At 34.3% G+C, this 23,212-nt stretch overlaps 1 protein-coding gene across 1 annotated transcript in view; it reads right to left on the bottom strand.

Moving 5' to 3' along the window:
- LOC123875154 (Down syndrome cell adhesion molecule-like protein Dscam2) overlaps positions 1-23,212 on the bottom strand; it is a 106,816-nt gene that overhangs the window by 81,397 nt on the left and 2,207 nt on the right. Inside the window, exon 2 of the mRNA XM_045920835.1 lies at positions 11,584-11,637. Coding sequence (XP_045776791.1) covers positions 11,584-11,614 — 31 coding nt within the window. The 5' untranslated portion in view covers positions 11,615-11,637. The remainder of the gene's footprint in view (positions 1-11,583; positions 11,638-23,212) is intronic.

Below are 23,212 nucleotides of genomic sequence, written 5' to 3'. Positions count from 1 at the left end.
GTGAGACATAGTTTCTAGAACGTGTCTACAAATTTTTATTGAGTTTTGTTGGATAGTACTCAAACGAGACAAACTACTTTATTTTGGAGTGCGCTATGAAAATGCTATGAACGTATGCACATATATGCTCAACCAATGACGAAAATAATTTGACTGACTTACAAAAATCTTGATTCGGCCATTCGTTTTTGGGACATTATAATGGTGAGAGAAAGTGGTGAAGTTTGAAATATTGTTGTCCGTAAGGTTTATATTTCGGTTTTGTTTCTAAAATCATATTATTTAAGTACAGTAAAGTAGACTGTAGGTATTCCATTTGATCCTAAGTGCTCTACGTATGATATATTGGTAGAGATTACAGACACCTGCATTCACAATCGCTAAACGTTCGCATATCTTGCAGTCTGGGATATTGGATTCCATGCGAATGCTTTTTGCGCTATTCTCGAAATGAAAAATAGAATAAAATATGCGAAGGCACTGCAATTCGAGTTACCTCTTTGATACATCTGTAGCAGAGTAAAACGGTTCAAGTACCTAGATAAAGCTGCTGTTCCGTTTTATTATTAAATAAAGTTGAAAACTAAAACCCGACTGGGATCGTTTTAATAAACGCTGAAATATTATAATAAAATTGTTTTTCTGTCACTTCGTCATTTTAATGTTGTAGTACATTTGTATTTATGGACTCAAATTTTTTTCCTTTTTCATTTGACACTCCACTCGATACAATAGCAAAAAAAAATTTTGGAGACCCCCACTTTATTTCATGTAATATCCGTTAGGTAAATTTTTTTCGTATAAAATGTAGTCTATATTACCCGGACTTTTACGACGAATCGATTGACACCTCATTCATCATACGGTGGAACACACAGAATCTAGATACAAACATACGCACATACATACATACATACATAGACGGTTAAAATCATAACCCTTCCTTTTGGCTTTGCCGCAGTCGGGTAAAAACATTCTTTCTAAACATAAAAACATAGAATTTCTTCTAATAATATGTACTCCAAACCTATTTTTACTGCAAACAGAAGAACAACAATTTTTTTTACTTATGAGGGCTTTTAAAAGAAAAAAATACTAGTTAATGCCCGCGACGTCCATGTGGATTTAGTTTATTGAAAATCCCGTGGGAACTCTTTAATTTTCCGGGATAAAAATAGCCTATATTACTCTCCAGGTTTTCAACTAAAATCCTTAAAAAAATCACGCTAATCAGTTGCTCCGTTGCGATGTGATTGAAGGACAAACCAACAAATAAACACACTCTCGCATTTACTCGTGTACCTGTTTTGGGAGGTCTCGATTGTATTTTCTAGTAGATATTCATAAATCGTAACGAAATTTAACATTTAAACAAAAAGTAACTTTAAGTTAGTCCAAAGTCCAAAGATGATATTTTACTTTTAACTTTAGGACGTCAGCTGTACGTTGCGAAGTTAAAATGAAGTGAATTTATTTGGGTACCGAAGTATGCCAACGTAACCTAAAGTGATTGCTTGAATATTTCAGAAGCCTTGGCGTTAGAAAATTTTAAAATCCGCAAGCATTTTTGGTGAAATTTTCATATACTTATTTTTATTTGGTTAATAGTTCTTGTTACAGCCTCAGGCAGTTTACGTCCAAGATTGTACGTCTTAGCATTTACAATAATATAAATTCTGAGAGAAGACGTTTTCTTTGCTTAAAAAAATAAAAACTTAATGTTATTTTTTAGTAAAAAGCCTTTTATTGAATTTTCTATAGGTATAAATTTCTGAGAAAACCCTAACTACACCTTTCTTTGCGTATTCACTTTCCTAACGAGCTCTCTATATACATACTCAAATCAATCGCGTCGTAGATCCACACACACGTTCACATTTCTTGAGTTAATAGGGTCAGGTCTACAGCTTGTGCTGAAAACTCCTCATCGCAAAGGTTTGATTGAATCGCACAAAGCGCTACCACTCTACCTTCACGCCCATGTATACTCGGCGTCTCGTTAAATCAACTGAAGCACCACTAGGAATACTAAAAGTACCTAGAAGCGGCACTTACGTGATGTGTGTACATATAATAGGTACAAATCATACGATGTTCGAAGAAAAAGCAAATGATATTCGTTTGTTTACTCGAATACTTATTAAAATGCTATACAAACCATGAAATACGTTACAAATGATTTGAATAACAAATATTTTATATATTTGTTATTCAAATTATTCGAAAGTTATCGTTACTAATTAACCAATATTCTACTTGTAGAAAATCATAATTTCCACTAACATTTTATGTTACTCTATATTTTATATCAGCTATGCTCTATTTCAGTATTTACCATTCTTTCGTTTTTAATTTATTTAATGCATTACAATGAAATATATAATAATATGTGGAGTAATAAATTCATTATTTTCAACTGTTAACAATAAAATAAAACAGAAGTTTTTTTTTCGAAATTGATTGTCTATGGATATCCCAATTTTTTAAAAGGTCGTCGAAATATTTTACGATTGCTCAAGCCAGTAAAAATGTTGATGAGGCACATGCACGAAGGTTTAATCGCATCGCTGAAAAGATTTTATACAATCATGTTCACCTTCCACCCTGTCTCGTTAAACCAATCGAACATTCTCAGTTGGACATGCGGCTATATGTCTGGAAGCGATAACGCTTCAATTTTTGTATGGAAAGTACTTACGTACCTACGCTATTTTTAACAGTAAACATGGAAAGAAAATGATCATACACATAGGTACTGGTATCTATTTAAAAAATACTAAGTCAAAAAATACTAAATGTGTTGCTACATTATAAAAACATTACAGATATTTTTGTAAGTTTACATAGCATGCAGAAAATTACCACTAAAACAATAAAAGAAAAAAAAACATGTTCTTTCTATGTACAAAACGACAGCAAATTTTTGAACCCTCCACCGTGGGTACCAGGAATTAAAATTAGTTCCGAACACGCTCACACGACGCTTACTGCTTTTATCAGCGCCAAAATGGCGAAAAGCATGTTGCTTTAAAAATATGTCGGCAATCGCAGGTCCAGCATGTATTAATTAATCAAGGTGAGTGTGTGATGGTACGGTGTGATCGTCTATACTAGTGGATAAGATTAGGCATTATGAAGAGATAAAATAAGAAATAAACTCAGCTGAATTATAGAAACACCTAGGTATTTAAGTCATGAGTTATTTACAAGTAATTAATTGGTACAGTACGTTGGGTGAACACGTAGACTTCTCGACCAGCTAACAGGTTTACACGGATTGAATTATAAAAAATTAATGTAAAATTTCAACTCCTCAAAATAAATATAATGAGTGGAGAGATTTGTTAATTTAGAACGTCCTGTTAGTGTGGAAAATCAGTTGATACGTGTATTTGCCTTATTTAGGCCATCGGTTTGAGACCAACCGGCATTCCTCAAGCACGGGGGGAGCCCTACACTGAAATCTCAGTCTTTTAGCATTGTTATCGGGGCACAGCACTTGGACTCTCCTATTTCGCTGCGAAGCGTTTTCAATTTGCCTAGGTACGGAAACCTAGGTTCTTTTCAATGAGCTCTGGGCTCGCCCCAAAACCATGGTATTTTTGTATATTTATATATTTGTTTGATTGATTGTCAATAAATTGGCCAATTTATTAGTTCGGAGAGTCCAGCTGTATAAAGACATGACGTGTTTGCTTTGTGCCGGAATCTCGCTGCTGGTACGTCACCAATCAACCATGTACCATATAATATCAAGCAAAGGAATTACAAAGTACAGCAAAACTAGTATTTTTATCTATTCAAAAACTCGGTGATTCACAAATTCAGCTGGCGTCGGTTTTAACAGATAATGTTACCTAAAATGCTGTTTGGGAAAGATCGGTACACAATAAAAAAAAGGTACCTACCTGCCTCGCCATCTGCCCTCTGGAGGCAGCGTGTACTCCATTGTCTCGTTCAGGGTAAGTAGATGAAATTTAGCTATGACTCGAAAGTAAAAAGGTCCCTTTGTCTTTAGCCTGAGATTCGAACCCAGCCAACTCTATTATCTTTAGTAGTGTAGAGCATTCTTGGTAAATTAGGTACTAATCGTTTTGTGAAAATAGAAGTATAAGGAAAAACCATCGTGAGAATTTCACATCCCTAGAGTTCTCTCAAATGTTCTAGTTCATTCATAACCATATAAAAGATTGATCATGATGATGATAATGATGCTTCGTCCTAACTTTTGTGATCAACTTCCACTAAATGACGTTATTTTATTTACTCAATTTCAATACTAATTTCAATGTAAGATGGAAGAAATTTGTATTTCTTAGTTCCATAGTAAGTACTTTTATTTAGGTAAGTATTAGAGAGAGAAAGTCAATATTGAAGGTTATCAAATTAAATATGCACACATGTGACTTAAGTTTGAGCTATATCAAAAAATCAAATGAACCATAACTAATAAATCTTTAACTTGAATCTCCTTTCAATATTCACTACTTCATATAGGTATAATTAAATATAGCAATAAAAGAGGAAAATAATATTCATATAATTTATTACTGGTGAATAGATTTTCTACTACTCACTCAGTTTAAAAACAAATATAGAAGAGAAACTGAATTTATTATTTAGACTGGAAATTAAGTAACTTTATTACATTAATTAATTCCCGGCCGAATATTTGCTTCCTAAGCCATACTAATTATTGAAAGGGAAAAGCAAATATTCAAACAAAAAAACCCTTTCGGCTTTATATAATATTATGTACACCATTTTATCTAAAATACACACATGCCCACATAATCAATAGAGATATTATCTATAATTCTTACTTCCATAATAAAGTAAATTTTAAGGACACACATTATGCGTAAATTATAATATATTCATTATTTATTCTAGATATATTTGAATCCTAGTTCCACAAAGAGAAATGTCCCATTTCTATAATTTTGGATGCAAATCTAATAGTTATACACAATATTGTAACACCTCCTAATATCCAAATAATAATATCATCTCTAATTTAGTTTGTAAAATAATTCTTTACTCAAGATTTTTGGAACTGATTTTCAAATAATCTAGTTTAAAATTAAATGTAAATTAGTACATCACCATATATCAGCTTCTGCTGGCCCGGATACACACTATTTTATTCTATTTATAATTTTTCTATTATTAACTATACAATTGCAATATATTTCTACACTTAATTAATATTCACTGTTAGGCTCTACTGCACGTTGAGCCAGACCTCAATCGAATGTTCCTCTCGGTCCCCCAGTGTAGACTTAAAACGTCCACACGGATATCTTTGTCCACGCCCATGATCTGAAATGCAAAAAAAAAACCAGCGAAATTTCGGTTTCTGATTGGTTCACTCTTGCGCACAGAATTACCCTGGCTGATGGCTAATTGGCTGAAAATAAAATGTATTTCAAACATCCCTTAATGGGCCGTACCTTTTGCTTTCTCACGCTCTTGCCTTGTCTAGACCACTCTCATAACACGTGATTACAATTTTGTACACTTGTAGAGATTTCTAAGTTAAAATTTACGACTTTTATCTAATTTATGACCGACCCTAACGCAATTTAGCTTTAGAGCAATTTATTTTGCCCTTTTATTTTTTATACTTCCTTTCCTACAATTACTCAGAAACTTAACTAATTTATTTCTTTTCGTGCGAGATTTTTGTTTTTAAGAGCAAGGCTTCAAATTTCCGACAGTCATAAAACCGTATGACGGATGGCAAGGCCATCTCACGCTCCCCCAAAATAGATTTTTAATACACGCAGTAATCCCCTATTTTCATTGCAGCTGTACTAGTCGTTTCAAAATCTATTTTTTTTTTTTTTTCTTATCTGTATTCGAGCGCTAGTCTTAAACCTCCCACGCCTATCTATTATACCCTCGGGCATGACCATAACTACTTAACTCAGGTATCTCTTTGTTTAGCGTACCCCAAACTACCTGTCTTCTGTTCCTTTCAATACTCTAGTTTTACCTATCTTTCTAGTTATCTACATAGTACCTAAACAAATGAATGGCATTGTAGTTACCCTTAACTTTACCAGTATGAACGTCTATTAATGTATATACATTATTATATGGAACTGCCCCTATTATGTACGGTCCTTCATATAAGCGCATGAATTTTTTTGTCAACTTTTTATCCGCATCTGACTTCGTAAAAGTCTTAAGTTTCACTAAATCTCCGATTTCGAATTGTATTAACTTATGATTTTTGTTATAATGTAATTGCCTACTTTCGGCCGCCTTATCTATGTTTTGCCGTGCCTGCTGTCGAATCTGTTCTAACGGTTCACCCTGTAAGTCTGCCCTCACCGATGAGTCAGTGTTGAAATCAGTCGATAGCAGAGTACGTTTTCCATATATAATCTCGTTTGGCGAATATCCCGTTGTAGTATGTATTACCTGATTGTAACAATCTTCTATATCCGATAATAGATCTACCCATGAACGATGTGATTTGTCGCAATACGTCCTGAATAATCTACCTAACTCTTTATTAACCCTCTCTGTCGAATTTGGCCGCGGATTTCTAACAGATGTGTGCGTTAATTCGATACCTAGTTGGCGAATACCTAACTCGAAAACTTTTGAAGTAAAGTTCGCGCCTCTGTCTGAACATAATGTCTTAATTGTGACCTGCTTATGAAACTTTTTTACACAAGTTAAAGTAGCCTTCCCACTAGCTCTCCAACTTCTTGTTGACATTGTTGCTACAATAGGTCGTCTCGATGATGACTCATTGTATCGTCTACCTCTGTAATTATTACTAACAGTACCTCTCGTAAATTGCCTAGGTTTTTCAACAATATTTTGCTCTATGTTTCGAAGAAATTTCGCTCCGTTCATGATGTTAACTTCCTCTGTTCTAGTAAACCATAATCGCTGTATATCTATAGCATAATGTCGCATAATAGAATTGACCAAATCTCTCTCACTAAACGCAATAGTTAATGACTGCATTGATTCTGCTTGCTCAGCAAAATGTTCGGACATCGACATTCCCGAATCGCTTGAATATACCGCATTAATCAATTTATATCTTATAGATTCCTGAATTTGTTCGGTCCAATAATTTCGTCTAAAATCAATCTCGAAGTCAGCGAACGTAGTCCAGCCCTTCGAATACAAGTCCATAACCTTCCGAGCATGCCCCGAGATGCAACCTAACGCTATATCTATTTCGCGATCTAATCCATTTACCGCCCTTATATATTTCTTTAATCGTTTTAGAAAAACGATGGGGTTAGTGAATGGTTTTCCGTCGAAATTTGGTTTAGTTACTGACGGCTGTACAACATATAAATTCCGGGTCTCAGATAATGTACTTGTGCTCGCGGTTTCAAGATTTGACCCCTGCCTATCAGATTTTTCATTTTCATTAATCCCGTTCGACTCGTGTGAAGAAATGCTCGCGATTTCATTTGAACCGGTATTTGAATTTAACTGTTGTAATTTTGCTTCGAATTCGGTGATTTTTTTCAAAATCAACTCTAATGTAGCATTCCCTAAGGTCGTTGTTTGCTCGCTCGATTCTACGGTACTAACATCGCTTTGCCCCGCACCTACTTGCTTTGTTCTACGTCCTTTTCTACCTGAAGACATCCTTTTTTTTTTTTTCAATTTGACCCTATTTCTTTTACCTACTTTGGTACTATTTTAAATTTTATTTGAATAACTTTCATAAGTCGCGAAGCCGTATTTTTAATACTAATATAATACTGATACTAATTGCAATCACATGTTTGGGTCTGCTTTGATTATATGTATTCTCAGAGTTTGAAAAAAATTAAGTCTGAGAAATAAGCAAGAAATAATAGCTCGATCTCTGTAGTATCTTCTGAAAACCTGTAAATTTTACATTTATAAGACATACAGCTTATTTCTGCTCTCCTGCTCCCCCTATACATAAATAAATGTAAATGTACAACATATAAATATAAAACAACATGCAGTGTGTCCTTAAAACTTATAATTTATAAATAGTAATGTAAGTTTATAAATTTTTCTCTCTCAAATACCCAATCACAATTTCTACGTTGTGTTATTTTTATGTTAATGTAAATCTAGTCATATCGTTATTTCGAATACGTACATAGATCCCTGGTCACTCGGCATCAAATTTCTGTGATGGTACGGTGTGATCGTCTATACTAGTGGATAAGATTAGGCATTATGAAGAGATAAAATAAGAAATAAACTCAGCTGAATTATAGAAACACCTAGGTATTTAAGTCATGAGTTATTTACAAGTAATTAATTGGTACAGTACGTTGGGTGAACACGTAGACTTCTCGACCAGCTAACAGGTTTACACGGATTGAATTATAAAAAATTAATGTAAAATTTCAACTCCTCAAAATAAATATAATGAGTGGAGAGATTTGTTAATTTAGAACGTCCTGTTAGTGTGGAAAATCAGTTGATACGTGTATTTGCCTTATTTAGGCCATCGGTTTGAGACCAACCGGCATTCCTCAAGCACGGGGGGAGCCCTACACTGAAATCTCAGTCTTTTAGCATTGTTATCGGGGCACAGCACTTGGACTCTCCTATTTCGCTGCGAAGCGTTTTCAATTTGCCTAGGTACGGAAACCTAGGTTCTTTTCAATGAGCTCTGGGCTCGCCCCAAAACCATGGTATTTTTGTATATTTATATATTTGTTTGATTGATTGTCAATAAATTGGCCAATTTATTAGTTCGGAGAGTCCAGCTGTATAAAGACATGACGTGTTTGCTTTGTGCCGGAATCTCGCTGCTGGTACGTCACCAATCAACCATGTACCATATAATATCAAGCAAAGGAATTACAAAGTACAGCAAAACTAGTATTTTTATCTATTCAAAAACTCGGTGATTCACAAATTCAGCTGGCGTCGGTTTTAACAGATAATGTTACCTAAAATGCTGTTTGGGAAAGATCGGTACACAATAAAAAAAAGGTACCTACCTGCCTCGCCATCTGCCCTCTGGAGGCAGCGTGTACTCCATTGTCTCGTTCAGGGTAAGTAGATGAAATTTAGCTATGACTCGAAAGTAAAAAGGTCCCTTTGTCTTTAGCCTGAGATTCGAACCCAGCCAACTCTATTATCTTTAGTAGTGTAGAGCATTCTTGGTAAATTAGGTACTAATCGTTTTGTGAAAATAGAAGTATAAGGAAAAACCATCGTGAGAATTTCACATCCCTAGAGTTCTCTCAAATGTTCTAGTTCATTCATAACCATATAAAAGATTGATCATGATGATGATAATGATGCTTCGTCCTAACTTTTGTGATCAACTTCCACTAAATGACGTTATTTTATTTACTCAATTTCAATACTAATTTCAATGTAAGATGGAAGAAATTTGTATTTCTTAGTTCCATAGTAAGTACTTTTATTTAGGTAAGTATTAGAGAGAGAAAGTCAATATTGAAGGTTATCAAATTAAATATGCACACATGTGACTTAAGTTTGAGCTATATCAAAAAATCAAATGAACCATAACTAATAAATCTTTAACTTGAATCTCCTTTCAATATTCACTACTTCATATAGGTATAATTAAATATAGCAATAAAAGAGGAAAATAATATTCATATAATTTATTACTGGTGAATAGATTTTCTACTACTCACTCAGTTTAAAAACAAATATAGAAGAGAAACTGAATTTATTATTTAGACTGGAAATTAAGTAACTTTATTACATTAATTAATTCCCGGCCGAATATTTGCTTCCTAAGCCATACTAATTATTGAAAGGGAAAAGCAAATATTCAAACAAAAAAACCCTTTCGGCTTTATATAATATTATGTACACCATTTTATCTAAAATACACACATGCCCACATAATCAATAGAGATATTATCTATAATTCTTACTTCCATAATAAAGTAAATTTTAAGGACACACATTATGCGTAAATTATAATATATTCATTATTTATTCTAGATATATTTGAATCCTAGTTCCACAAAGAGAAATGTCCCATTTCTATAATTTTGGATGCAAATCTAATAGTTATACACAATATTGTAACACCTCCTAATATCCAAATAATAATATCATCTCTAATTTAGTTTGTAAAATAATTCTTTACTCAAGATTTTTGGAACTGATTTTCAAATAATCTAGTTTAAAATTAAATGTAAATTAGTACATCACCATATATCAGCTTCTGCTGGCCCGGATACACACTATTTTATTCTATTTATAATTTTTCTATTATTAACTATACAATTGCAATATATTTCTACACTTAATTAATATTCACTGTTAGGCTCTACTGCACGTTGAGCCAGACCTCAATCGAATGTTCCTCTCGGTCCCCCAGTGTAGACTTAAAACGTCCACACGGATATCTTTGTCCACGCCCATGATCTGAAATGCAAAAAAAAAACCAGCGAAATTTCGGTTTCTGATTGGTTCACTCTTGCGCACAGAATTACCCTGGCTGATGGCTAATTGGCTGAAAATAAAATGTATTTCAAACATCCCTTAATGGGCCGTACCTTTTGCTTTCTCACGCTCTTGCCTTGTCTAGACCACTCTCATAACACGTGATTACAATTTTGTACACTTGTAGAGATTTCTAAGTTAAAATTTACGACTTTTATCTAATTTATGACCGACCCTAACGCAATTTAGCTTTAGAGCAATTTATTTTGCCCTTTTATTTTTTATACTTCCTTTCCTACAATTACTCAGAAACTTAACTAATTTATTTCTTTTCGTGCGAGATTTTTGTTTTTAAGAGCAAGGCTTCAAATTTCCGACAGTCATAAAACCGTATGACGGATGGCAAGGCCATCTCAAGTGGTTGACGTAAATTCAATTTTTTTTTAAATGTGCAGTTAATTTGAAATGTAATATTTGATTTGAATTATTTAAAGAGTCTAAATATATCTAGTTTCGCAACATCCGTGTAGTCAGGGAGACAGCAAACAATTAGCTCTGCGCTTGGGAGCGAGGTGACTCGATCAACATTGCCTTTGGCTAACTGATGAAGGATTACTCTGGTTTTTCCTTCATTTCTTTGTATCTTGGGAAAAGCTCCCCTGAAGGGGAAAGAGCTTGATTAGTGTGAGTTATTATTCTATAAGTAAGTATACTAAGTTTTATTTTGTTAACATTCCTATTTCTTTTAATATTACTAGAATATAACGATATAACGTCCGCGGTTTCGTCTGCGTGTATATAGTTTTTGGAAATCCCGTGGGAACTCTCTAGTTTTCTGGGATAAAAATGAGCCTATTTCCTTTCACAGGAGTCAAGCTTTCTCTGTACCAAACATCGAAATCGGTTAAACGGGTAGGGTGAGAAAAATTAGTAGATAGACAGACAGACACACTTTCGCATTAATGATAATATGGAAAAGGATAATTTTTCAATGAAATTGTGACGTATAAGATCCGAATACACTGGACACGCAAAAGAACGGTAAAATGTCATATACTGAACGCGCGTGTATATGTTTATTGTATAATTTGTAACGCAAGGAACTGAATCAAGCAGTCACACTCAGCTCACTAAGGGCGATTAAGGTACTAAGTAATAATAAAAACGAATACTTACCAATTACGGCAATGGCGATAATAGAAACCATGTCAGCGGTATTAAAGACACCTCCTGCAAAGAAGAAGATATTTCCTTTAAGCTACTTAATTAGCATTATAATATTTGAGTCTAAAATATATGAAGGTACAATCGTAAACGTAAATAGACTGTTGAAACATCGCTTTCTTCGGACGGTCATATAAATTGTAAGTCTAGGTACACTAATCTCTTAGAATAATAATTCTAAGACTTATCTACACTAATGTTGCAAAGAGGTAAAGTTTGTAGGTTTGGATGTAGGAGGAACTTTTTAACTTTCCGGGATAAAAAGTAACCTCTTTAACTCGCCAGGTCTTTACCCAAGTCTGAATTTGTATTTATTCATGTAATACAGAGAACTGTGTAAAGCATATCAAACTATAGCGACGACAGTGCGCGAGTGATACTAACTACCGCATTAGATTTGCCATCACGCATTTGGCATATCTCAGGCTTCAGAACTACTGGTAATAGCAAAAACATACTAAGAACAGGACAGGAGTCAGGAAAAAACGTCCGCTCAAAACGTCGGCGTCTTTTGGGAAACACTGAAAAGTGCGCGTGCTAATTTATAAGCCATATAAAAAAATTGTCTGTAGTGTGTTAACTCTACTCTTAATACTTACTAAAAATATTTACAAGGTGCACAAGTGTAAATTAAAAATTTATAACACCCCCGGCAAGTGAAGGTTACAGTAACTAGAAAAGAGCTGATAACTTTCAAACGGCTGAACCGATTTTCTTGAATTATAGCTAAGAACACTCTCGATCAAGCCACCTTTCAAACAAAAAAACTAAATTTAAATCGGTTCATTAGTTTAGGAGCTACGATGCCACAGACAGATACACAGATACACACGTCGAACTTATATCACTCTTTTTGGGGTGGGGGGTTAACAAATATTGAGCTATATCGAAAGTCTTCTTAAGAATAGCATCAAATATGAGATGAGTCAAACCCTAGTTAAACATAGGTAGCCAGATCGATTAATAGGTGCAATAAATTTTCACGACCATACCATTCCATTACCTTACCGAAATGTAATAGGTCTCATTAATTAGGATTACAATTAGTTCCAACAAAGATAAAGCTTTGTCTACACTTTGTGTGCACAGCCAATGAGCTTAAATAATTATTCTGAAATATTGGTTTGGGTTCGTTTTTCAAATGCTTATTATATAATAGTCGAATTCCAAGATAAGTTTTGTGAAAGACTTTTACTAGATTAATAGTGTAGTACCTAGCTACTAAACCGTACCTACCTACTAACTGCATAATTGGCATAGGGTTCGATTCATGGGTCTTGTAAAAATAGTACCCACTACCCATATTGGGGTTTTCTGTCAATAAATTCTGAATACCAGCCCAGAGTTAGGAAATTGGCGGGTGCAACACCGTGTGCTTCGGAGAGCACATAAAGCCTGCCTCTGATCTCTCTCCGATTGTGTCAGATTTCCGTCCCATCGGACTATGAGAGTAAAGGAATAGAGAGTGTAACTGTGTTGGCGCACACATTTATGCACTATAATATCTCACGATCAGATGACTATAACTCTGCGAGATAGGCTGTCGTGGCCAAAATTAGGTCGGGAGGACATTATTAAGTAGATTAATAAGTAGAGTCAAGATAATAAGAGAAGAAAGTAAGTTTAAATAAATGAAAATGTAATTACTTTATGGTACCTATAAATAATTACAAGTAATATTTATAATTCTTTACAGATAATGTAAATCATCGTGCTACGTCAATTCGTAGCGCTTTCGTAGCAGTGTAGCTACGCGGTTGATATAAAGAAAAAAAATATTAAAACTAGATTAAAATGAATAAGATTATTAACTAAAGGATGCTCGCAACTTCGTCCGCGTGTGTATAGGTTTTCCAAAATCCTTTGAAATGGGAACTCTTTAATTTTCCGGGATAAAAAGTAGCCCATGTACGTCTTCAGGATACAAGCTATCTCTATATCAAATATTTAATGTTCGCGACTTCGTTCAAGTGAATTTAGTTATCGAGAATTCTGTAGGAACTAGGAAAAAGTACAATATGTCTATATTACTATATATAGCTTACACCCCGGCGACAGCCTACCGAATTTCGTCATAATCGGTTAAAGAGGTAGATCCTGAAAAGCTGACAAACAGACAGACTGATACGCTTTCGCATTTTTAATATTAGTAAGTGTAGAAGTACGGATTCAAATATGAAAATATAATACTTACTTAAAAACCCCATTATTGTTTTATGATATTATTAGCACTTCCGAAATTTAGCTTCAAAATAAATGGATGAATTCGTTTGCACTTACAATAATGTTACGAGCAACTCAGTTCTTAAGTAATGAATTTTCATACAAAGCTTGTTTTTCTATTAATCACCAGCAAAAACTGCACTTCCGCAGGAAAATTAAATAAACAGAAATTGCATGAAATAAAATATTAGGCGAGCTACAGATGCTCCCAGTGGAAAATTAAACGCAGTTTCGTTTATTTTGTACGAATTGTGTATACCTACATTTATATGAAAATTTTGTATCTTTTCTTACTTTTGTAAATCAATGAAGTTTTATGGTTGTTTGAGGCAATATATTTTAGTTACCAAGTTAACGGTAAAACATTTAATTGTATATTGTATTAAAATATCAGATACCATTATGATGAAAAAATTAATACTTGCAAATACTTAATTACTCCATTGTATAGGGAAGCTGACTATCATAGTACTAACACAAAAGCACTACCTCTTTTCACCGCCCCGCGCTTCATTCTTTAAAAGCAGTATTCGATCAACTAAAGTGGTTTTTCACAATACCCTCTTACTTATAAAACGGCGAGCTTCGGCCTATTATTCGCCCGTAGTAGATAGGGAGCTGATGACGGAAAAAATTAAATCATAAACTCTTGTATCGGAATTTGAAAATATTATAATGATGCTTTACTTAGTTAATAAATACTATGTTGGTGTGTAAATAAAAATTAATAGAATAGAATAGAATAGAATAAAATTTATTCGTTGAAACCGACACATAAACATAGTATGACAAATAATGACGCTTATATACAAAACTAAAAATAAAAAATACAAATAAAAAATATAAAACCTAAAATATAAAATTTAAAATATAAAACTTAAAAACTAACTTAACTTTAAGAGTGTATAATGTATGTATTATGTGTCGTGCCAACGAAAGGGCCCGAACTCAGCTTGATGTTGTGGATACACAATGTACCCACAACGCTGGTATTCTGTTCGGGCCCAAACGAGGGAAGTTCTGGTAGGTCTTTGTAGTTAATTCAATTAACTGTTAATTCAAATTAAAATGAAAATAAAACATAAGTGAAAATAAAAATAAAAATTTGTGATCTTTAAGGTTGAAAGCTATTTGTGAATAAAATAAAATAAAATAAAGGTCTTTCAGACTGCCACAAACTAGCTGACTGACTTTTAAATTAATTAATTAATTTAAAATTTAATTTTTAGTAAATGGGCACGGTATAATTTTTTGAAAGTAAATTTGGAGCCAACGTTACGAAAAGGTGGGGGGATGTCGTTCCAGCATTTCGTGGCAAGATATTTAAAACTGCCACGAAACGCTGCAGACCTGTGTCGTGGCATCGATAATGGGGGCACTGTCGTCCTGAGTTGTCCAAATCTTGGCTCTCGCCATACCAATTTTTTGTACAGATACTCAGGTTGTTTAGTTTGTTTAGTTTCGATAACCCCAAATAAAAAAAAAAACGTTGGCCTAAATCAATTAATTGCTTGTTCCATTGAGTCTCCTTAACAGAACAGAATATACTTACCTAAGTTTCTTTGCCAGACTTTGGTTGGTGCGTTGATGAGTATATATAATAATTATTTTTATTTTTAAGTTATTTTCAAGAATTTCACGTCCGACAAATAAATAGTTTTCCATATAATAAGTATAACAACTACAGTGCATACCTCCCTACTAAAATGATAAATGCAAAAGTATCTGTCTGTCTGTCGGTTACCGTTTCACGGCCTATCCGTTTAACCGTTTTGTCGTGGTACAGAGATAATTTGCATCCCGGAGATGGACATAGGCTACTTTTTAACCCGGAGAATAAAAGGCTTTCCGTTGTATATAAAAACCTAAATTGCAGACAAAGTAAATGACAGTTTTTACTTTTAAAAGTTCATCAATTTAATCAATCTTCAAACTCTTTTATTTATTTCAACGATGAACTAACCAAATACTGAATTTGCCACCAACTCCTTAGCTATAGCGCCATTCCATTTATTTGTGGACTACAGACTAATTTAACTGTCAGGCGAAAATTACGGTACGCGAAACAAATTGTTCCATTATACATATTGAGACTTTATTTTAAGGTAATAGCGGTCTTGTCTCTGACGAACGGCTTTCTGAATTTTGAGAGGCTCTTAGGTCCATATTTAAAATAAGACTTGAGCTTATTATCAAATGATTGAAATGGTTGGCAACATTGAACTCTTTCGATAACTGGATTAGCCATCCATCCATTATAACCACATCTTTAACTTAGTCCTTAGATATATATGGTGGTAAAGCCGTGAAACAGTTGAAGTCGATATGATACCCCACTTGGTATAGTTACTTTGAAAATTACAATACATTTTAAATTTTTTTTCTGTTATGTAAACACAAATTATTTCACAAGGTTTTCAGATTTATTCCTTTACTAGCTGATACCCGCGACTTCGTTCGCGTGGATTTAGGTTTTTTGAAATCCCGTGGGAACTCTTTGATTTTCCGGGATAAAAAGTAGCCTATGTGCTAATCCAGGATATTATCTATCTCCATTCTAAATTTCAGCCAAATCCGTCCAGTAGTTTTTGCGTGAAGGAGTAACAAACATACACACACACACACACACACACATACAAACTTTCGCCTTTATAATATTAGTGTGACTTATGCTAAGACCTACCTACCTGCCAAATTTCATGATTCTAGGTCAACGGGAAGTACCCTGTAGGTTTTCTTGACGGACACGGCGGACGGACGGACGGGCAGACAGACAGACAGACAACAAAGTGATCCTATAAGGGTTCCGTTTTTCCTTTTGAGGTACGGAACCCTAAAAATATATATAGGTATGTATAAATAGGTAAGTATAATATTAGTGGGTAGGTATAACTAAAACCTGCTGGCAATTACCTTCTTACTCCACTCGAAGCTGTCCGTTAGCTGGCCTAAGTCTGTCCGGTATATTTTTATAACAATCGATGAACAGTTCGGACTAAGAGACCGTGAGGGTTAGACCTTCATTATTTTATAAAAGCTGAAAGTTTCTATGCGCATTGTCCCCAACACCTGGACGAACGATCCGCGTCTATGAAGTTTGGATCATATAATGGCTTTGGCAGATTTAGCGCTTTGCCTTAACTTTAATATGTTTTGGTTTTTTGGCAGGAGGTTGCCACGATAATAAGTTAAATATAAAAAAATTAGACGTTATACTTTGACGAGAGCTTAATTAATACGTCTTTGTTACTTGTTGTTTGATCCAAACATCATAGTCGCTGTTCGTTCCGCCCTGTGTTGGGGACAATGCGCAGAGCAACTTTCAGCTTTTATAAAATAACGAATGTCTGGCCGTCACAGGCTCTTTCTTTAGTAGGTAACTTCACCTGGAAACTTTGCGACCGTTTAAAATAACTTGCGATCGCCGTTGAGTAAAAATGGAGCACGTAAATGTTATAGTGGAAAGTTTAAATTGATAATGCTTTTTGAAATTTATGGTATACTCATGTAATAATTTTCTTTATCCCGGCTTGTTTTGTTCCGAGATGAAATTACTCTTGAATTGATTTACGAGGAAAACCTATGCGAATGACATTGACGATTTCCCCTTCAAACTAGCAATTTTGACATGTCATGACCCTCTATTGACAATTAATCAAGCAGACATTTCAATCTGCGAAATTTACGCGGACTTTTAGTATTTTGACGTAGGAGGGTAAAAGATCCAGTACATGAACGAATAAGGACTACCCTGACTTTGACCTAAAATTAAGATATATGAGAATCGTTCTATATATAATTTTTATATTTTTTTTTATCTGTGTCTATACACAGTAGGTATACACTCTTAAATTATTTAAATATCAAAAACGCAAAAAAATGCGTGGTATTAATTATTATAAATTATTTTATTTAACAAAAGGATAAATTGCCAGTAAATGAACTGGGAATTTCAGTGAATGAACGAACTCTATCTAGTGCATAAACTCTCGATTCCTATTAATAAATTCTTAAGTATATTTTCGCCTTGGAATTTTAAAAAAAATGTCAGATTTTCAGTTTTTGACTTATTGTATATTTTTTTCTACATTTTGCGCGATAAATCAAAAACTATTTTACATAATAATAATAAATAAAACCTGTTTTAGAAGACTGCAAGTTACAATAGAGCCGCTTGGAACAATTTTTTTTGCTGTTTCTTCTGGTAATATTCACAATGCAGAAATAATAATCATCATGGTGTTTAGATGGTTTGCGCCAAATTATAAAATTTTTTTTTAGTAAAAGTAGTTAACTATTCTTATTTGCTCATAAACGCAACGAGGAAATACAGCTTCCACATATAAAAATTTGAGTCCAGGCCTTGCTGTTAGCTGCTAATGGGTTCTCAAAGTAGCCCGAGTATGCTTGTTTTACTGGGCACAAAAGGAAAGAATGAAAGGAGCTTACCCAGTACATCTTAAAAGATCCGTTATAGATACATGCATCCTGCCATGCCTTACCTATGCCAGCCAAACATGGGTCCAGACAAAGAATATAAAAAGAAATAGTGACTTGCTAAAGGGCGATGGCAAGGTGCATAAATTAAGCAAAAAATATTCAAAGTGAGAATTGAAGACATAAGAAAAAAGACAAAGCCTACAGACACCTTGAGACATGCCCTAAAACTGAAATGCAAATGGTCATATTGTATCGATTTTTACAGATGAAAGAAAGACAGGTAGGTAGACCGAAGACGCGTTGGTCTAATGCTATTGTGCAAATCGCGAGAGAAAATTAGCTTGATAGTACCAAAGACAGAGAGAAATGGGGATACCCAAGAGGGATCCATATCCAAGAAAGCAGAATACCAGAATAAATATAAAAAAAATTCAAAAGAAAAATAAAACCGACTTCAAAATCACAAACACTAAAAAGTAAAAAATAATTTAAGTTATTGTGGTTTTTGAAGTCGGTTTTATTTTTATTTTGAAAATTTTTTATTTCAAAATTTTTAGTGGCCCCACTGTACTATAATAATATGCCATGCCCAGCTAAAACCCTACTGTTTACTAAGCAATTACACTGATCGCGAGCAATTTGCTCTTATCCATTGAGGAGTTCTGTTCTCCATCTCAGAAGATATTCATCAGAACTTCATCAAATTTATATGGGACCACCTGCAAAGTATACCTAGCTTTTCAAAAAAAAAAAAATCCAGATCGGTCCAGGCGTCTTTGAGCAATCGGTGAACATACATTAAAAAAAAAATTGAATTTGCTCTTATCCATTGAGGAGTTCTGTTCTCCATCTTCAAAGATATTCATCAGATCTTTACCAAATTTATATGGGACCACTTGCAAAGTATACCCTATCAAACAAAAAAAAAATCCAAATCGGTCCAGGCGTCTTTGAGTAATCGGGGAACATACATAAAAAAAAAGATACCAACGAATTCAGAACCTCTTCCTTTTTTTAAAGTCGGTTAAAAATATACTAAGATTTACTAACATGGTGTTATACCATAGAGTAGCAAACAGAGGCAAAGCTTCTAAGAAGCGAGCAAAATTTATAACTATTTTGGTAGGGCTGGCACTGGAGGATACAATTTAATTAACAATAGTTATTTGTTCAACAAGATGGTAAAGTTTGTTTTTGTTGTGATTGCCTAGTTTAAATATCGATCTTTAAATATCGATCGATAGATCTAAATATCGATTTTGAACGAAATCAGTCAATTTAGAAAGAATTATAAATGGTGCCAACTTTTTTAAATTTTGGTTACAGGTTCCTATTTTGTGATCCCAGGGAGCTCTAAATATCGATTTTGAACAAAATCGGTCAATTAACAAAGAATTTCAAAATGGCGTCGACTTTTTTAAATTTTGGTAACAGTTTCTTATTTTGTGATCCCAGGGAGCTCTAAATATCGATTTTGAACGAAATCGGTCAATTAACAAAGAATTTCAAAATGGCGTCGACTTTTTTAAATTTTGGTAACAGTTTCTTATTTTGTGATCGCAGGGAGCTCTAAATATCGATTTTGAACGAAATCGGTCAATTAACAAAGAATTTCAAAATGGCGTCGACTTTTTTAAATTTTGATAACAGTTTCTTATTTTGTGATCCCAGGGAGCTCTAAATATCGATTTTGAACGAAATCGGTCAATTAACAAAGAATTTCAAAATGGCGTCGACTTTTTTAAATTTTGGTAACAGTTTCTTATTTTGTGATCGCAGGGAGCTCTAAATATCGATTTTGAACGAAATCGGTCAATTAACAAAGAATTTCAAAATGGCGTCGACTTTTTTAAATTTTGGTAACAGTTTCTTATTTCGTGATCCCAGGGAGCTCTAAATATCGATTTTGAACGAAATCGGTCAATTAACAAAGAATTTCAAAATGGCGTCGACTTTTTTAAATTTTGGTAACAGTTTCTTATTTCGTGATCCCAGGGAGCTCTAAATATCGATTTTGAACGAAATCGGTCAATTAACAAAGAATTTCAAAATGGCGTCGACTTTTTTAAATTTTGGTAACAGTTTCTTATTTCGTGATCCCAGGGAGCTCTAAATATCGATTTTGAACGAAATCGGTCAATTTACAAAGAATTTCAAAATGGCGTCGACTTTTTTAAATTTTGGTAACAGTTTCTTATTTCGTGATCCCAGGGAGCTCTAAATATCGATTTTGAACGAAATCGGTCAATTAACAAAGAATTTCAAAATGGTGTCGACTTTTTTAAATTTTGGTAACAGTTTCTTATTTCGTGATCCCAGGGAGCTCTAAATATCGATTTTGAACGAAATCGGTCAATTTACAAAGAATTTCAAAATGGCGTCGACTTTTTTAAATTTTGGTAACAGTTTCTTATTTTGTGATCCCAGGGAGCTCTAAATATCGATTTTGAACGAAATCGGTCAATTAACAAAGAATTTCAAAATGGCGTCGATTTTTTTAAATTTGGTAACAATATCCTGTTTTGTGATCCTAGGAATCCTCAGATATTGATTTTGAACAAAATCTATGACAGTTCAAGAAAATAGATTTTAAACACTATTTAAATTATTATCATTAACATTAAATTAAATGAAAACACGACGCGCGACGTGTACTGCAGCCCCTGAGCTTGAGCACAGGCCGAGCCGATATAAACCGATTTCTCTCCGTACGCGACGTAGCGCCTGTGCTCACGCACACACGCGCCTCAAGCTTGTAGTAGTGTACCTATCGTAGCGCGCTTGTATGAAGCTTTGACTCTGTTCGCTACTCATGTGGTTATACAACGCAATACCACACTAACAAACACTCGTACAAACATACAGACAAGTATATACTCACACACACTCACACACACACATGGACGCACGCACACGCACTTTTGAACGGTTTGAACGGAACACGGTTTTGAAATTGAAATTGAAAAAAGTGTAAGAATTTGTAAGAAAATATTTAAAAAAGGTATATCAGCCGGTTTTTTATTCCAGCTCTTAATACATGTAAAAACGTCCAATCTGTTCATTTACTTGAGCCTTTACCCTAGTACCTAATTATATCGACCGCCCCATATCAAAACAAAGTAAATGTCATTTTTCCGAAAATCGTTTTATGTCATAAGCCTAACTTTCATAGTATGTCCCATTGTATTGTAAGGACACCCACATTAAAGTAAAATTAAAAGCTAGTAAGTCGCTTTGACCATTTTAAAACATAGTAAGTCTATGAACTGGCTAGGTTTTTTATAGATTAATGCGCCTTACTAAGTTTTTCAAAGGAATTAGATAAAATAAAATAAATATCACCCATTATCTAAATACCATGTCAAAACAGTAAATACTTAATGATGCATTAAAACTTAAAAGTAAGATAGGAAAAGTCAATGACCTCTACATGTCAACTGTTAAATATGGCTTGCAAGGGAAATACTTTGCATACTTACATAATGTTTTTAAGGTTCCATCTCTCAAAAGGAAACACGGGACCCTTATAGGATCACTTTGTTGTCTGTCTTTCTGTCCGTCTGTCCGTCTGTCGTGTCTGTCAAGAAAACCGATAGGGTATTTCCCGTTAACCTAGAATTATGGGCAGGTAGATAGGTCTCAACTCTCATAGCCCAAGTAAAGGAATAAATCCGAGAACAAATTTCGTGATTCTAGATCAACGGGAAGTACTGTATAGGTTTTCTTGACGGACGGACGGACAAATGGACAGACAACGAAGTGATCCTTTAAGAGCTCCGTTTTTCATTTTGAGGTACGGAACCCTAAAAAAGAAAGTGATGCACATCTAATGAATAAATGTGTAGGCCAGTCTTCACACTAAAATATTTAAACCCCTTTAATTTAAAAACTGTCATAGCCTAGTGGTTAGAACGTCCGCCTCCTAATCGAAGGTCGGGGGTTCGATCCTGGAATCACGCACTACTAACTTTTCAGTTATGTGCGTTTTAAGCAATTTAATATTGTATATCAAATCTTTGAAAAGAGCAACCGCCGAGTTTCTTGTTGAAGACTACGGCCTAAACTTCTCTTGAATTTAAACCACTTACTAGGTTTTGATCTGAGAAAGAAATTTGACATTAATTGACAAAATTGAGAGACCTAAGCTTGTATAAGAACACAGAAGTGTCATAATTCGTGTTCACTTTGCCTAACGTCTCTCGGAGAGCAGAGAGAGATTTAAACTGTTTCTTATAATCACTGGCCATATTTCAAATGCGAAAGTGTGTTTGTTGGTTTAATATTCAATCACGCTGCAACGGAGCAACCAGTCGACGTGGTTTTTTGCATGGATACATTTAAAGACCTTGAGAGTGACATCTCTCTCCGCATCGTATTCTTTATTGCTGAGGGTTGTGACCTCTTTCCATTATTCCTACATCTAATGGTAGGTTTTCTTGGGATAATAATGCGGTGGGTTCAAAGAGCCTACGGAACTCGACTAGAAAAACGAGATTTTGACTCTTAGTTTTAACGGTTATGAATTAGTTATTATTATCAGTGATAAAATTGATTAGGGCTGCCAGGTAAAATGACATTTATCTCGGAAAATCAAAGAGTTTCCACGAGATTTTTTCCAAGTTTGCGCTACTAAGTACATATATTATGAAGAGGAAAGGTTTGTTTGTTTGTTATCGATAAACTCTGAAACTACTGAACTACTTGCACTAAAGACATAATCATCAACATCAACCGACAGACGTCCACAGTGAACATAGGTCTTTAATAGGGTCTTCCACATGCTACGGGTTTGCGCCGCCTGAATCTTTGCGCTTGCGCTTGACGACAATCATGCTTTAAAGAAAGCAATGATGAGGTCCAAGTTGGAGCACGCTTACCTGGAAGATGCCTATTCACTCTTGGCTTGCAGGTATCTATG

The sequence above is a fragment of the Maniola jurtina genome, chromosome 19 (genome assembly GCF_905333055.1).
Source record: "Maniola jurtina chromosome 19, ilManJurt1.1, whole genome shotgun sequence".
Taxonomy (NCBI): Eukaryota; Metazoa; Arthropoda; class Insecta; order Lepidoptera; family Nymphalidae; genus Maniola; species Maniola jurtina.
The sequence above is the reverse complement of the archived record's forward strand: the minus strand, read 5'-3'. Positions and strand labels throughout refer to the sequence as shown.